At 42.5% G+C, this 16,991-nt stretch overlaps 2 protein-coding genes across 3 annotated transcripts in view; one reads left to right on the forward strand and one right to left on the reverse strand.

The window, feature by feature from the left end:
* Positions 1 to 16,991, forward strand: part of stab1 (stabilin 1) — a 118,047-nt gene that overhangs the window by 18,121 nt on the left and 82,935 nt on the right. Inside the window, exons 8-12 of the mRNA XM_033625556.2 lie at positions 3,471 to 3,658; positions 4,315 to 4,451; positions 6,516 to 6,643; positions 7,008 to 7,084; positions 11,702 to 11,824. Coding sequence (XP_033481447.2) covers positions 3,471 to 3,658; positions 4,315 to 4,451; positions 6,516 to 6,643; positions 7,008 to 7,084; positions 11,702 to 11,824 — 653 coding nt within the window. The remainder of the gene's footprint in view (positions 1 to 3,470; positions 3,659 to 4,314; positions 4,452 to 6,515; positions 6,644 to 7,007; positions 7,085 to 11,701; positions 11,825 to 16,991) is intronic.
* On the reverse strand, positions 12,132 to 16,409 carry LOC117256255 (E3 ubiquitin-protein ligase TRIM35-like). 2 transcript variants are annotated; one of them, XM_078170850.1, is made up of 2 exons: positions 16,197 to 16,409; positions 12,132 to 16,032 (listed from the first exon to the last, which is right to left on the reverse strand). In XM_078170850.1, the coding sequence occupies exon 2, from the start codon at positions 15,915 to 15,917 to the stop codon at positions 14,709 to 14,711; it is 1,209 nt and encodes a 402-aa protein (XP_078026976.1). In that variant the 5' UTR covers positions 15,918 to 16,032; positions 16,197 to 16,409; the 3' UTR covers positions 12,132 to 14,708. The 2 variants fall into 2 exon arrangements, with proteins under 2 accessions (XP_078026976.1, XP_033481448.2); XM_033625557.2 differs by having other exon boundaries at positions 12,132 to 16,409.

Genomic DNA, 16,991 nt, shown 5'->3' on the forward strand with positions numbered 1-16,991 from the left:
GCCTGGCTAAAAAAAAAGTCGCCACCTGGATTTAACTAAGCAAATAGGTACGAGCCTCCTATTGGATAATTACTGCATGGGCGATTATCTTTCAGCTGGCAACAAGTTATTTAACCCCAACTGGTGCAATGAGTTGCTTCTCATTTCCTAAACAACCATGTCGAAAGACACATCCCGTGGTCGTGGAAAAGATGTTGGTCTGTTTGAGAAGGGTCAAATCATTGGCATGCATCAAGCAGAGAAAACATCTAAGGAGATTGCAGAAACTACTAAAATTGGGTTAAGAACTGTCCAACGCATTATTAAAAACTGGAAGGATAGTGGGGACCCATCGTCTTCGAGGAAGAAATGTGGCCGGGAAAAAATCCTCAATGATTGTGATCGGCGATCACCAACTGCAGCAACCCCAGATCATAACACTGCCCCCACAGGCTTGTACAGTAGGCACTAGGCATGATGGGTGCATCACTTCATCTGCCTCTCTTCTTACCCTGATGCGCCCATCACTCTGGAACAGGGTAAATCTGGACTCATCAGACCACATGACCTTCTTCCATTGCTCCAGAGTCCAATCTTTATGCTCCCTAGCAAACTGAAGCCTTTTTTTCTGGTTAGCCTCACTGATTAGTGGTTTTCTTAAGGCTACACAGCTGTTCAGTCCCAATCCCTTGAGTTCCCTTTGCATTGTGCGTGTGGAAATGCTCTTACTTTCACTATTAAACATAGCCCTGAGTTCTACTGTTGTTTTTCTTCGATTTGATCTCACCAAACGTCAGGTCTAGGTTCAGCAACAGTATGTGCTCAAAGAATGAGGTCAGCTGACTACCTGAATATACTGAATGACCAGGTTATTCCATCAATGGATTTTTTCTTCCCTGATGGCACGGGCATATTCCAAGATGACAATGCCAGGATTCATCGGGCTCAAATTGTGAAAGACTGGTTCAGGGAGCATGAGACATCATTTTCACACATGGATTGGCCACCACAGAGTCCAGACCTTAACCCCATTGAGAATCTTTGGGATGTGCTGGAGAAGGCTTTGCGCAGCGGTCAGACTCTACCATCATCAATGCAAGATCTTGGTGAAAAATTAATGCAACACTGGATGGAAATAAATCTTGTGACATTGCAGAAGCTTATCGAAACAATGCCACAGCGAATGCGTGCCGTAATCAAAGCTAAAGGCGGTCCAACGAAATATTAGAGTGTATGACCTTTTTTTTTGGTGGTGACTTTTTTTTTGGCCAGGCAGTGTATGTTACCTGGCTAGTTGCTAACGTTAAATAACTTAAGATAGGATTATATACAATGTATCTGTGAATATTCTGACAGACCCCCAGCTGCATCTTTCAAACATCCTCAAACTTTGGTTTTCTTTTCAACATAGACGAGCCTAGCACATAGCATATCCAAGTTTAACAGGAGAGGGGAAAGCTAACCGAGGTTCTGCTGGGTACCAAGCTTGCTCAAATGTTACTGGAGCACAGAGGGAGAGGGGGTGGGACTTAGGAATGGCTAATTTGTATAACTAATATTAGCATGACAGTTCTTGATCTGAGGATTTGTGCATTCACACCAAAAGCGTCAGGAGCGTCATAAGTGGCCGGCAGCCATTCATTTTCAATGTACGCTTGCTACGAAGGGCGTCTGGAGCCTTGGCAGCGGCGAGCAGTGCGATGCCAGCAACCAGAGCGTCACTGTGAAGTTGAGAGAAGCTCAACTTTATGCAAATGAGCAGCGCCGCCGCCGAAGCAGCAGCAAGCAGCAGCCAATTGCAGACTGTGAATATTCTCAAGGCAGGACAGTGAAAGAAAGAAAGAAAGAAAGAAAGAAAGAGATCTTCTGCAGCGCAGCTTGAAAGCCCCGCCCCTTGGCAGCCTTCTGCAAGCCCTGCCAGAGCTGCCAGGCAGCGCGATGCCAGCGACCTGAGCGACTGCTGGCGCTCATGAAGCTTTTGGTGTGAATGCACAAGCTGAGATTAGCAAGAGGGTCTGAGATGTCCTAAAATTGCTACTGTACGGAGTATAAACTCAACAAGTTGGGCAACATGACCTTTCTCTCTGGCGCCACCCTCAGGACAGACTTTACACTTTTCCCCAGTAGTGGTAGGGATCTAAGAATATTTGTCTGTTTATTTCTTATCAATCAAACAGTTTTATTTTTTGGTGTAAAGAACATTACAGTCTCACAGGGCTGCTAGTCAAGCTTTGATAGTGTCCTCAAAGTCCTGAAACATTGTCTTTATTCTGTATCATGTTGTGGGCACTAGTTATCTCTAGATATACAGCAGGTTTACATCTAGAACCAAAACTACAAACAACAAGAGACTCGTTTCCACTGAAGAAGTTCCTGGTACTCTTTGGGGGGCAGGAACTTTACAGGAACGTCCTCTTGCTCGGCCCTCTCAACCACCATATCTCCACTGTGCGGCGGAGTAGGAGGAAGGTTCCTGTAAAGTTACCGGGCTCTGGATGTGATGTAATCGTTGCGTGACCATTTTAACCGGGGCGACGCGGCAAAGAAACAAACGAAGAAGAACAACAACAAAGAAGCAGAAGCAGAAGTACGAAGCAGAAGTAAGAAGAAGAAAGCAGACATAAGAAAGACGATGATCAACATGGAAGGAGCTGAGGTGGTTGCTGGGTTTCTGGCGTGTCTCTTCATTTACATGGCGGTGGAAGCTATGAACGAGCTAACCCTCGTCTGCTGAGTTTTAAAAATGACGGCTATTTTGTCGCTTTCTGTTGACGTCACATCCCGCCCTGAGTATATCCAATCAGCACCAAGTAAACCCCAAGCCCCAGCCAGGAGTTTTTTGGGGCTGTTCTGAGTACCTACTCCGAGGCAGGGACTTGTTTAGCCCCTGTAAAAGTTCCCGAACTCTGTCCTTCGGGGGTGGTTCCTGCGGTGGAGACACGCACCAATGGCCCCGGTCCCGTAAAATTACCCTGAAGTTCCTGCGGTGGAAACAGGCCTAAGGTGTCTCGCTTCCTTTAAGTCATTCTTGCACCTGAGGACCACAGCTAGAATCTAGACTGGAACTACAACCAGAACAAGAACCTGTTATTTGCTCCTTAAAACTAGAACTAGTACAGAGCGTCTCCTGTCTAGATACAGATCAAGGATCAGGACGAGAACAAGCAAAAAGTCTAAAATAAGATCAAAACTAGACAAGAACAAGAAACAGAAATAGACCCAGAACTAGTCTCCCAGCTCTTTCTTTGTTTCCAGAACTCAGGGATAGAACAAGAACTTGATCCATAAAAAAATCCTTTCTCCCACCCCCTCTTTCCTGTCCCCTGGCATTGGACTAGAGGTGCGTCCAGTACTAGAGCTAACTCTTGTTTTAATTGTTTATTATTTCAGGAAATGAGAATGTTTTGTGAATGTTTGTTTTCGTTTTGAAATTGAGGTTAAAGATGCAAGTTTTGTTGTGACTTTGACTTCGATCTTCATTTCCTGCTCAGGTCTTTGCTCACCAAGGGACTGCGATGTCAACGCCCAGTGTTCTTCACAGGGGTCAAAGGTTGTCTGTGCCTGTAAGCCTGACTATGAGGGAGATGGCAAAATCTGTGTACCCAGAAACCCTTGCTCCGTGAACAATGGAGGGTGTCCCATCAGCTCCACCATCTGTGTCTTCAAAGGACCCAATAACGTGAGGACGCCTCCAGAGCCTAGACCAGAACCAGGTCTAGAACAAGACTTATCTTTGACTAGAACCAGGGCTAGAATGACCATCTGCACTGAAACCAGCAGCACAGAGAGTTGATGTCAGGACAAAAATTCACAAGTTAGTATTAAAGGTTTATTAAGCAGGATTGTTGGTTACTGTTTGTAAACACACTCGCCAGTAAAAGTAAGTAAAAGCTGACTCTAGATTCACTCTCGTTCAGTGTTTCGCCTCGCTGTATTTGCGTTTCTTGGGCACTGTGCCTCTTGGATGCCTGCTGTTTAGAGTCTGGCACCTGATCGCTACTTTTTTATAAATCCCCAACCTCACCTCAGTGCTGTGGCGGTACACACCCATAAACATCCCGAACACAGAATATAAGAAGAAAATAAGAAAATACAGGCAGAGGGCAGACTCTCCGCAGAAAAATACACTGCTACACACTTCTAGTGGGTCATAAGTGATTATTGAGAGGGTTTACTTCTGTATGAGTCTATACATGTTTTTTTTTTGTTTGTTTGTTTGTTTTTTAGGAAAATCTTGCATATCATATCTATGATTCCATAATCAAAACCAGAGCTAAATCCTGTGCTCAAAAACTGTACTCAACTTGACTCTTTCTTTGTGTGTCCTTCTCTCAGTCCAGCTGCGAGTGTATGTTCGGCATGTCTCCTAAGGGTGGCAGTGCTGAGTTTGGTTGTGAGCTGGTCTCTGCCTGCTCGGCGGACACCTGTGACCCCACAGCTGCCTGTCAAACTGAAGTGGATGGACAACCCAGGTCAGTCTCGCAAATACTTTGTCTGTATCATGCTCTCTAGAACTAGAGCTAGATCCATGTCTCGACACAAGAACTATACAAGGACTAGAACCAGAAGTAGATCCAGAACTAGTTTTTTTTTTTGTCTCAGCCTTTTGCTTCTCTTTTGCTCTCTAGAGTTGATATTGGAACCAGACGTCTCAGATGACATGCTTGCCCCTTCTTTTTTAAATCTTTGTCTTTCTTACTCTCCAGAAATACAGTACAGTAGGTCTAGATCTAGAACAAGGACTAGAACCCAGAACTACAATTAAGAAGAAGAATTACTTTATTCATCTGCGGAGGGAATTTTTTTTTACTCCTTGTTATTTTACATACACATAGGCCTGAAATTCACATGTAGGGTTCAGAACCTTGCTCAGAGGTACCTCGGTAGTGCATAGGAGTTGAACAGGCAAATTACCAGCCACCAGTCCACAGTCCGTGCCTGAACCGGCCACCCTCCAGTTCTCAAGCCAAGTCCCTACAGACTGAGCTACTGCCGCCCTTATCCAGAACATAGTTTTTGTATTCTTCTAATGCTCTCTTACTCTTTAGAACTATAACCTGAACAAGTCCCTGGTCTTTTCTCCCCAGTCCTAGAACTCTCTTGATGGTCCTAGGTACAGAAATACAACAGGAACTAGAACCAAGTCTAAACTAACATAAGAAGTAGATGTGGCCGGTTGTTGCTCAGGAGGTAGAGCGGGTCTTTCACTAATGACAAGATCAGCGGTTTGATTCCCACACTGCTCCCAATGGCTGTGCCGTTGGTGTGTGAATGTCTAAAAACTGAGTAGTAGGTGGCACCTTGTGCGTTAGCCTCCGCCACCAGTGTGTGAATGTGTTTGTGAATGGGTGAATGTGACTTGTAGTGTAAAAAGTGCTTTGAGTGGTCAGAAGATTAGGAAGGAGCTATACAAATGCAAGTCCATCTGTTTAGCATTTACAAGAACCGTAGTCTCTATATACAGACTCTACATGCAGTGAATGTAGAGTCTGTAGGCAAACCCCGGAGATCTTGCCTCCGGAGGAAGAGTGGAAGAGCCCTGGTTTCCAGTGCTAGGCTGTTTGTAGTCCGCATGATATTGATCAATCACGTTTGAGCTGGCTGCAGTTGTTGCCAGGTTAAACGGTCCATGCAGTGAACTAACGAGGCGGAACATAATTGGCGCCACTGCAAACTCTGAATCCATCGCAATGGTTCAGCTTATTTACTTATATATAAACGGAAGTCGGAAACCAAAATTCGCCTCCTCAAACCGGAATACCAAAAAAATGGGGGTCTGCCCCCAGAGGCTGTATTGCCGTCTGCTGGAAGTCAGACGCCGAATAGAGCCGATGGGTTCCGAGAATGCAAGAACTGTAACCAGAATTGTCATAAATCTAAATAATCCAGACTAGAATAAGAGGTAGACCTGGGAAACATGTCTGCCAGTACCAGACTAGAACAAGAATTGGTGCTAAAGGTAGAGTTCTTGTGCCAACTTTCCAAAGTGCAGAGGCAGGTTGCACCTGATGTTGCTAAGCAACCATAACCTACTTAGCAGAAACCCTGAGGTCGGAGCTGATCTTCTTCCAGGCTATGTTTGTTAAGTGTGTATTTAAAATGTTGTTCATGGGACAGATGTAAAGCTCTGGGTAGCTCTGCACTAAAATGAGGAACTTATCCTCCATATTTACCACAGGCTGGTATTTACTGGAGACAGAAAAGCTATCTGCCGGCTGTGATTGTTCCTCGTCACATGATATGCTGTGCACATTGCTTTGTTCCCAAACTTGAACTTTATCTCAAGGGGCAGCAGTTGCGCCTTTGCAATAGGCCCTTGAAAACACTTGCACATCCAGACAGCAGTGGTGGTGCTCCGGCTTTCGAGCTTGCCTTCCCCACGTCTACAGTGACAACAGTGGATATGAGGGTGCAAAAAAACACAGCATGTCAATGGCCCTCAGCTCTCTCTGGCTTTAGCTGTTTGTCAGTTTGAGTGATTGTGTGTGTATTGTAGTGTCATTTGTCAACCCCATCCTCTTACCCCACTGTCTCAGGTGTGTGTGTGAGGCGGGTCAGATTGGTGATGGACATCGTTGTTATGGTAACCTCATGGAGCGGCTGATAGAGCTGGACAGGAGTGGAAGCCAGAGAGAAAATCTGACTGGAACTGTCGCCATGTTTGGTAAAAGAATCACAAATACATTGTTAAAAAATGTTTGTTATACGACACTGTACTGTACCACTTCAGTGATGTGAATCAATGGCTTAACAGAAATTCACTTCAATTTGATTGATCAAGTTGATGATTTGATTCAAGGCCAAATTATTATTTTTCTATCTCAGTTATGAAAGTACAGTTACGTTCAAAACGTTTTGGATGGGTTCATTAAATAAGCAAAAATGTGAGACCACAGAATTATGTTTTTAACACTATTGTGAAAGAAAAGATGTGATTTTTCTGCTTATTGCCACTTTTTATTGTTGCTATGTTGTATCTTTGCTGTGACCTTGGACGTTTGGTATAATTATGCGTGTGTTTGTTACAGAGAAAGGCTGTATGCTGCTGCTGAGTCACAATGGACCCTTCACAGCTTTCATCCCCCTGCTGAAAACACCTCTGACAGTAAGTCACCCGTCTGTCTGTAGATTACCACCTGTTTGTGTTGTTACCATTACACTGTTTTCTTTTAATGATCTCCTCAGTGTTCTTCAGGACAGAAACACAGAAGTCTCCTAAATATTGTAAACATACTAAAGATTTATTTGAAGTATTCCACCTTTGCTTCTGTGAAATCAGCTTTTTGGTGAATACCTCTAAAGAACTGTGAGTTTCAACTGTTTCAAATTCAGAACGGTTGGAAACAAAATCCACCACTGAATGTGAAAATGAACTGATTTTAAACTGTGATTTAAAAGTGCAATCTTTATCCTCAGTTTGCAGTAAGAGGAGCACTCAGCAGCTCTGTGATTGGATGTTTCTTAGTTAAACATTCAGAACTCTAACTGTCTGTCACCTAAAATTTTCTATCAGGAAATTAACCGCACTGTTACTGCAGGAACCTGTAACTATTTAATTGATTTGGCTGAGGTGTTGTTCCTCCTAGCTGTAGGACATGCACATCATATTTTCTCACCTTCAACATCATCGAGCTGCTTTGCACCTCTGATGACTCACTGTGCCGCAGGTTTCCTTTCAAAATGTCTGACATCCTGCTGCACATCTAAATTTACTGTTATAATATTGTTTGATTTGTTGCTAGGTTTCTTAAAGCTGCAGTTGGTATAATTTATGAAAATAACTGTCATAGTTAAACTCACTATATTCTAAAAGAAGTACATGAGACAAATAATCTGTTAAAAAAATGACGTCCCTCCTCCTCTTTCTACTGCTTCCAATAGCATTTGCTTGAATCTACTGCGGCACATTGAAGACAACCAATCAGAGACAATTACCACCGAGCAGTTCGGTTCAGTTCAGTTCGGAATGCATTTTTTCTGTTCCCACTGTGAAAAGTTGTGGATGGTACCAATGGAACCGTTATGTACCGTCCCCATTTTTGCCCCCCCCCCCCCCTCTGTTGGGGTACCTAGCACACAGATCTGGTACTAAAAGGTGGATCTGTGAACACTGCAGTCTGTTGATTGGTCAGTAGAGGACGGTCACTCTGAGGCTCATGTAACCACTGTTCATACCATGGAGAGTTTTAGTTGGTGAAAAAAAGAAACTAAATTCACTGGGCCTTCTGCTGGTCACTTTTAAGGTGGAACGTTAACTTGTAACTAATTGCATGACCTGATGATCTTGTAGTAATGAGTGGATCTTCAAGAGTTTGTATATATTAATTTCGACTGGGTTAACTGGACTGCATATAGTGGGTTAAGGCAACACTAAAACCCTGAGATTGCCTGAAAAGGACTAAATGCACAAACCCGCTATTTTTGAATGTCCTATAGACAGAGACTCTCACTGCAGCCTGTTTTATTTTGCTCTGAAAATTTCGGCATGCAGACAAGGTGCAGACTTCCCTCTGTGTCACGGGTAATGAGGAACTACAGTGAGTGCTGGACGGAACAGTGAGTGACAACAACCCCGCCCACATCAAAGAGTACTGTTTGCGGTTACTTTTGGTTCCAAAGGTACCATACTGAAAGTGTTTGGTTGAAACGGGGCTTTATACAGCTATCAATCATGCTTATGAGCTGTGGTCAAATTGCCAAACTAGGCAGTGCTGATTTCTCGCCTCAAATGTTTTCAGAAACATATTTAAGCGTACTGTTTAGCTTTAAGTTTGTGACCCAGTTGGCATTGTGGACATAGTCGATGGAAGTACCAAGCTCTGCCCTCTGGTCGGACCTGCTTTGTACAACTAAACAGTACACTAATATATGTTTCTGAAAACAATTGTGCGAGAAATAGACAATGTAATAAGTGAATCTTGATTCATGTTTGAGCGCTGCCTAGTTTGACAGTTTGACCCTTGCTTTGCTTGCTTGTTTTCATTCACACACGGAAAGGCCATTGGAATTGCTACAGGGCAATAGAGTAGGGAGAGGAATATGTTGTTTTTTTCCACAGGTTATCTGTCTCATTTAGTGCTGTGTGGATACAGTGACAGTTTCAGCGAATATGACAAAAGTTATTTGTTATAAAAGTTACAATGCTGCAACTTTAAATCACCAAACATAATGAAACAGTGTCAGCAGATAGAACAAAGAATGTCAGATGATGACAGATTTAAATTACAATCCTTTCGTCGCCTTGTCACCCAAACAGATCACACACAGGAGCGCACACACACAAACACACACACGCTCTCAGCCCGTCCTGAAAACAGACACAACTAGTGACAGATGGTCAGTACAAACTAGAACAAACCAGAGTGTGAGGCCTCTGGGCGCACGCACACACAAACACAGACATGCTGACTGTGAAATCTGAGGTAACCATAGAAACCTGACATTTTAATTTTTAGAATATAAAGCAAGAACTCAAAACAGTAAAACACTAAGGGGGACCTGCAGACTATAAAGGGGAGGTGTGGGTTTCAGACTGAAAAGGTTTCCACCCCAACTTGATAAAATCAGTGATGACTTGTGTCTCAGTGGTTTTAGTTATGGTGCAGGGTTGAACCGCAATGAATCTCATCACTTTGGCAAAACTGAAACACACGTCTTTTCTTTTTGCTAACTTGCACAAATAAGTGTGTCTTTTTTCTATCTATGCAACAGTGCCAACAAAGAAGAGTTTAGTGTGCGATCTTGAGCCTGGCAGAGGAAGCTCAGCTGAGAAATATAACACCAGAGATAATGAGATAAGATAAGATAAGATAAGATAAGATAAGATTTATTAATCCCACACCAGGAAAATTCCCACATTACAGCAGCTCAAGAGGAAGCAAGAGGAAAGGGAAAAAGGTAACTAAGCGCTAAAAAGAAAATAATATAACATCTTTATACACTAGATATGTATTTTTTTTGATTTTGCTTTATTGATCAACTACAAAGCCATAGAATCGTAATGTGGGGTACATTTTTTCTTTTTTCCAACATCGATTCAAAATCTGGCTTCTTATTTACTTTGTGTACAACTCTGCTTCTGACTGCTTCTGACTGGTTTACAGACATAAGTGGTGAAATCAACTTCACAGGTCAGAGTACTTTTCAACAGCCTCATGACTTGGAAAAACTCTGGAGGCTGAAAAGAATTTCGGAAGCTCAGAGACAGAGTAGGCAGTTCTGTGAATCGCTGATTGTAATTTGATGGCAGTAGTCAATGATTTGGTCAGACCTTTGCAACAGGAGAGGAAAAAGGAAATCAAAGACGAAGCCGACTGATTAAAAAAAAAAATCTATGTAGTGAAAGTGACAAAAACAGAAAACAAGACCAAATACAAAACCAGACAGAGCTACTGACCACATCAGGACCAGACCAGAGGCTGCTGAGAGTCTCCACATGGCTATGGGTCAGAGGGAGGGATCTTTGGGGTCTGAATAACCCTGGGCAAAGATGTCTGATGTTAAAAGACCCCCTATGATCCCAGGCCACATAAATTCAATTCAATTCAATTCAATTTTATTTATAAAGCCCAATATCACAAATCACAATTTGCCTCACAGGGCTTTACAGCATACGACATCCCTCTGTCCTTAAGACCCTCACAGCGGATAAGGAAAAACTCCCCCAAAAAAAACCCCTTTAACGGGGGAAAAAAACGGTAGAAACCTCAGGAAGAGCAACTGAGGAGGGATCCCTCTTCCAGGACGGACAGACGTGCAATAGATGTCGTACAGAACAGATCAGCATAATAAATTAACAGTAATCCGCATGACACAATGAGACAGAGAGAGAGAGAGAGAGACAGAGAGAGAGATGCAGGTAATGACAGTAGCTTACAACAACATTAATGAAAGTAATAATATTATAGTTATAGTTCTGGCTACTGTGGTACAATATGTTGAAAGTATGTATTAATATCTGACAGTATACTTGTGTGACAATAGTCATATGTGTATAATAACAGTATAAGTATGACTAATGACTAATGATGGCAGCAGCAGCAGGAGGCATCTGGCAGGACCACGGCAGCAGCACAACCACACACGTCACACTGTCCAGGCACCGCTGCGGCATGAGTTATTCTGAGAGACAGTGGAGCACAAAGGCTCCGGAGAAGAAGCCGAGTTAGTGACATCCAGAATGGCCGAGTTAGCAAGATGCAGTAATAGGATGAGAGTGAGAGAGAGAGAGAGAGAGAGAGAGAGAGAGAGAGAGAGGGAGAGAGAGGGAGCCCGGTGTATTATAGGGAGTCCTCCGGCAGACTAGGCCTAAGTCAGCCTAACTAGGGGCTGGTACAGGGCAAGTCTGAGCCAGCCCTAACTATAAGCTTTATCAAAGAGACATCACATTTGTGTATCATAGTGCACCATAATCTCAGAATCATTTGGGCCTTTTTGTCACGTTCACTGTGTGAGTGAATGTCTTTTGTTGTTGGATCAGTCAGACTTCTGCTGGATTCGTTTCATTCACAGTTTGCAGCTTTGTATCATTTCCCAGTTGTGAGCCTTTAAACTTTTACACTTTATATATTTTTGAGAGAGAGTGTGCAGATGTTTCTGTGATTACAGGGCTAACTGCCTGTTCGGTGAACAGTTGTATCAACCTCTTGTCAATAACTAGTAGGACGAAAATGAATTAATAGATTCCTTTTTAGTGATCTATTCACCCACGCTGTCTCTACAGGGTGTTAATGAGGAGCTGGTGTGTAAAAACCACCTGATCCTGGGTCAGCACCTCTACAAGGATCTGGAGGGACAAGACTTCAACCTGTACAGCGGAGCCAGGTTCAGGAGCAAAGGCAACAAGGTACCAACTTCCTCTCCAAACTCCACAACCCTGTTACCAACCACTACAGCCCCTTTTCCACTGGGAAAATTCCACTAACACCCATTGACATCTGGCTTTTGTATTTGATGGGAAAGGCTACAATTTGCGTTCATTCCCAGGACAGAAGAATCTGAAGTAGTCACAGGTATTTATTGGCTTCAGCTCTGATCAGCAGTGATGGAAATACACCGCCTGGGTTGAAGCACTAATTTTAGCCACCTTGCCCGAGCAATGGAATGATGGGCCGCCACAAAATACAGTCAAACATTTTTCAAAATTTAGTCTGCACAGAGTTTGAAAGAGAGACTTCATAAGTAAGAGATGTAAAAAATAAGTAACCATTGTGTCATTTCCACTGACCTCCAGGCTGCTTTCTATTGTTTACTAACCTGTTTTCTGTCCCGCCGATGACATTAAATGTGACAAAATGGTAAGACATGCTTCTCTTGTCTAGTGTCAATGGGAAAGCAGTCTGTTGACTATTTTTTTTTTTTTTTTTTTTTTTACAGGTTTTTGGCGTTTAAAAATCTGCATACATGCTACAATTTTGGGAATATTTGAACTTGGTGTTAATGACTTAAAAAGATGTTGCATGCCAGTTTGTTCTCTCTTGCACTCACACATGTAAGGTTAAGATTTATTTTTCAGAAGGCAGTGTTACGTTCTGATGTATTGCTGAGCCTCAAAACTTGAGGCAAAGCTTCATTTGTTTGACATAGTTTTTAAAATGTTAAAACAGTAGTAGCAGTAGAGTTAAAAAAGTCACAGCAGCCAAACTGTAGATGGAACAAATTTTGATGATGGGAAAAGTGCTCATGAGGTATAAATGTTCAAAATGTCTAGATAGTTGAAGATGATCACAAGGACATAGCCCAAGTCTGTGTAAACTTTCCACGTAATTTTTATTGGTTCCACAATCAGAATAATCTCAATAAAAACACAAGTTATTGATTTGGTGTCTGCTACAGACATTAATTAGTCAATTTCATTTAATTCATTTTGTTGACATTCACACCGGTAACATAGCGTAACACAGATACTGAAGTCATACCACCCTTCTGCCTGTTCTGTAAAATTCATCTCATTAACTGATATTCCAGTGATCTCACAAAAGGCATTACATCACACAAAGAAAGTAAATATCCAGTGTCATGGTATCTTACATCATCACAGCTTCATCACTGTCATTACTGCCAAACATATTATGAAAATCAATGTTTTCAAAATCAACATTATCAACAATTTGATTATAATACATCCACCACCACTGTACACTTAATAACACCTCCATCAGTCTCGTCATCATGCTAAAATCTTCGTCATCATCAGGATCAGCTCTGTAGAGTCCCAGTAGTATTACTTGCTTATGAGTGATGTTGCTTCATCAATGCATTCAATAAGTTTAGCTTATTTTGTTAATCATAAAGAAGAATTTCATTGAAAATGGCTCATAAAGGATTGAGGTATGCTGGATCGGCAAATGTTCTGTTTTTTTGGGGGGGTTGTGTGTGTGTGTGTGTGTGTGTGTGTGTCTGTGATCATTCTGTATCCCCTCTCTGACTTCACAGATTTTTGTGGGTCCCTGAATGCAGCACAGGCAGAAGTCTTCATGAGTTTACTTTTTCCTCAGCAGCAGTTTTGTTGAATTTGAGCTGCAGGGTGAAGAGTTAAGAAACAAACTTTTTGATCATCACACAAGATTTCCTCTCAATCAATTTGTTGTCGGATCGCTCAGAGTTGATCAGATTGAGTAGTTGGATTTGAGGAGCAACTGCTGCAGAGGCGAGTGACTGCAATCCCATACTGGTTATACCCAGCGCTGGATCAAGGGGTGTACGGTTTCTATTGGAACACAGGTTTAGTCTTAAGTTGTTTTGAAAAACGATAGACAACACTAAACTATACAATATGAATTAACGAACAGTGAAGTTTCAGTTTCACTGCCCTTGGAGCTCTGCTGCTCCATCTGTGCCCAGAATAAGCTTTGCCATGAGAAAATGAAAGAGAGAAATGCAGCTCCAAAAAAATCTAAAATGTGGCAGCAAATGCAGATGTAGTAGTGTTGCACCACCAATTGATTAATGCGTGGGAAAGCCTGAACACAGCTTAAACATTTCTGAAATCAAATGTTTGCAGGTTTAAGGCATTAACAAATGTGCCTGCAATGCCGCTTTCTAACTGGTAACAAATGTGTTAGCTGTCTTGCACACAGTGATAAGCCCTGTAGTTGGTATGTTGTTAAGCCTGATTTTAAAATGTACGTCAAGGGGCAGCAGCTACAGAGATACCATGAGATGACACAAAGTGATATTTGTCAGCTTGGCCTGCTTGTGTTTTCTCCTACAAGTTTCTGATGTTGGTGATTATTTCAAGTGAAAACAATGTTAAGGGAGTTGAGGAAAGACTTGTTTTAGAAATGCACATTTAACATCTTCAATGCAAATATTCTGCAGTGACTCACCATTTGTATACCACAACGTGTACATGTTTGATCATGTCTCGCAAAGGACCTCCTAGTCTTTATAGAAAGAAAAAAAAATCCACATTACTACTCAAAGTCATAGCACACCATTCTTTATATATCCTGCCATCCTTGTACTTTTTTTTTACCATCGTAATATGCGAGGAAGAAGCCAATATAATAACTTGCATAAATAAAAGCAGAGTACTTCTTCACATTGATGCAATAAACCTGTAAATCCAACATTGCCCTAAACAGCCTGCACCCAGTGTTGCTCTAGTGGCCCAATAAAACCAGACATATTAATAAGATACCTTGGTGAACAGTCAACAGAAATGACTGCTGACAAATGTAAAGTCACGGTACATATTGTCTTACTGCCCAACCCTATCATAGAAATCTTTAACTGCGCTTTTCCACCGTCACAGAGACCGTCACTGGTAAAATCTTCAGTGGGAGGTGGTTCTCAGTGTAAATGTACGGAAACAGGGTGTCAGTGAAGGTGTGTGTGAAGGTGTGTATGTGTGTGTTAGTATCAAGATCAGAGAATGACAGTTTTCCTTTCTCAAAGTCCAGATAAACTCTGACCCTCTGGAGCTTCTTTTTCAGTGGCAGATCTTTTTCTTGATCTAGTGAGGAGAACACTGTGAGTTTTCCATCAGAGAACAAAATTCTCCACAATCCAGACTGTAGGCGTCCCTTCATCTGGATGTATTCTGCCAACATGCCCAGTTCCCAGTCCTTGTTGTCCCCAACCTCAACGTCCCAACTGTGAGTCCCAGAGTTAAATCCTTCAGAGCCGAGGATGGAACAGGTGAATTTGGTCCTTTCCGGGTTTTTTGGAAGCTGTCGTCGCTCTCCAGATCTCACATTGGTCAGATCTTCAGAGACGAAAAGTTCTGGGTCCGCTGTGTTTGGATCCAGAATCACAGGAGTGTAGGAGACCATCTTCTTCATCTTGTTCCAGATGTTGAAGGTCAGGTTGCCCAGATGTTTGGCCTCATCTATCAGAGCTCCTGAGGGCAGCTGTGGATCATCCAGCAGGGGGCGCTGCTGGACTCTGTCCACTGCAGCCTTGTAGTTCTGCAGGAATGAGACGTCTTCAGCTCTCAGCTCCTCCTCTGTGGCTCTGATTGTGTCTGAAAGAGCTGCTATCTCTGTGTTCAGAGCCTCAATCTTCTCCTTCATCATGTGACTCTTCTGCCCCTCTTCATCCCTCAAAGCAGAGATCCTGGCCTCCTCTTCATCTCGTAGAAACTGGTGAAGTTTCCTAAACTGCTCCTTAATCAGCCTCTCTGTGTGTAGGGCCTGGACCTTAATGTGTTGTGCTGTGTGGTCACAGTTTCCTTTAACTTGTTCAAACAGCTTCAGCTTCTCCTGTAAGGTCTTCAGGGATTTCTGCAGCTCCTCTTTGTGCTCCTGTGCAGCTTCATCGATGGGTCTGAATCTGTGGTTGTTGTGTCTCTTTGAATCTCTGCAGAGGATACACACCGGCTGCTGATGGTCCAGACAGAAGAGTTTGAGTTTCTCAGAGTGCAGACTGCAGAGAGTCTCAGACTCTGCTGAAGCTCCTTGATCTCTCTCCACTAAGAAGGCCTCACACAGGTTCATTAATGCCAGGTTACGAGGTGGATCACTCTTTGAGGATCTTCTCTTACAGCACGGACACTCACATGTTGGTTTCCCCTTCCACCATTTCTGCAGACATTCTTTACAGAAGCTGTGGCTACATGACAGGACAACAGGATTTTTGAAGATGTCATGGCAGATAACACAGGAGAGATCATTCTCTCTTCTGACAGACATTTTGTCTCACAGCAAAGCTTAAAACACAGCAAGCAGAAACAAAAGGCAGTTGGTCAAGAAAGTTACTTTCACTTTGAGTTCTACCTCGCCCAGTTCACTGTCTGGAATCAGCAGCAGGTTGAAATGCAATTTTCAGTATTCCAGTAATTCCAGTGTTGCCAGTATTCCCCCTGCAGCTGCCTCAGTGGATGTGGTAGTTTTGGTGTTAAGACAAATATTATCGTCTGCCTCTCATTGTGTCTCTCCTCTCAGAAACAAGAAATGATAAACGGTTTCCTGTTTGTCTGTGCTGAGTTAGAAAGGGGGTGGAGCTTCATCAAGACTTCTCTCCTGACTGCTCTTGTTTATCATAGCAGGTGCATGTTGCAAACCACTTGACAAAAACGTCATGGTTCTTGTGTGTGTTGTCATAAAAGATATTTGTGACCTTGCCCACCGAGTTATTGCAGGTTAAAGGAGACTTCTGCATAAAATAACTTCCAACTTTCTGCAGTCTGAGTTTGTCTCTGTTTGCATGGTTTATTTAGTTATTTAACCCTATCTGGGTTAAAATCTTTAATCTGAAGATGTTAAAAGCCTCCTCACAGATTCATTTGTAACATCTTAACTTGATGTAGAGCAACAGAAAGAGAAGGAAAAATATCCTGGCTCTTTTTTGGAGCTGTTACTTGCTATCTAAAATATTAATTTCCTCAACCCCAAAGTTGAAAAATTGAATGTTGGGAAATGTGTGAAAAATGTACAAATCTGTTTGACATATTTTGAGTTTAAAGTGGGCATAGACCTGAATTCCTGTCTCCACAATGTTTAAGGAATTAGAAAACTGCAGAAAGTCTCAATAACCAGGTTACTGAAGTGCACATAAACACTCATTATCTC

This window comes from Epinephelus lanceolatus, chromosome 1, assembly GCF_041903045.1.
Source record: "Epinephelus lanceolatus isolate andai-2023 chromosome 1, ASM4190304v1, whole genome shotgun sequence".
Taxonomy (NCBI): Eukaryota; Metazoa; Chordata; class Actinopteri; order Perciformes; family Serranidae; genus Epinephelus; species Epinephelus lanceolatus.

What these genes read in the sequence shown, in the direction of transcription:
- LOC117256255 (XM_033625557.2), bottom strand. Translation starts at nt 16,112, where the DNA reads ATGTCTGTCAGAAGAGAGAATGATCTCTCCTGTGTTATCTGCCATGAC.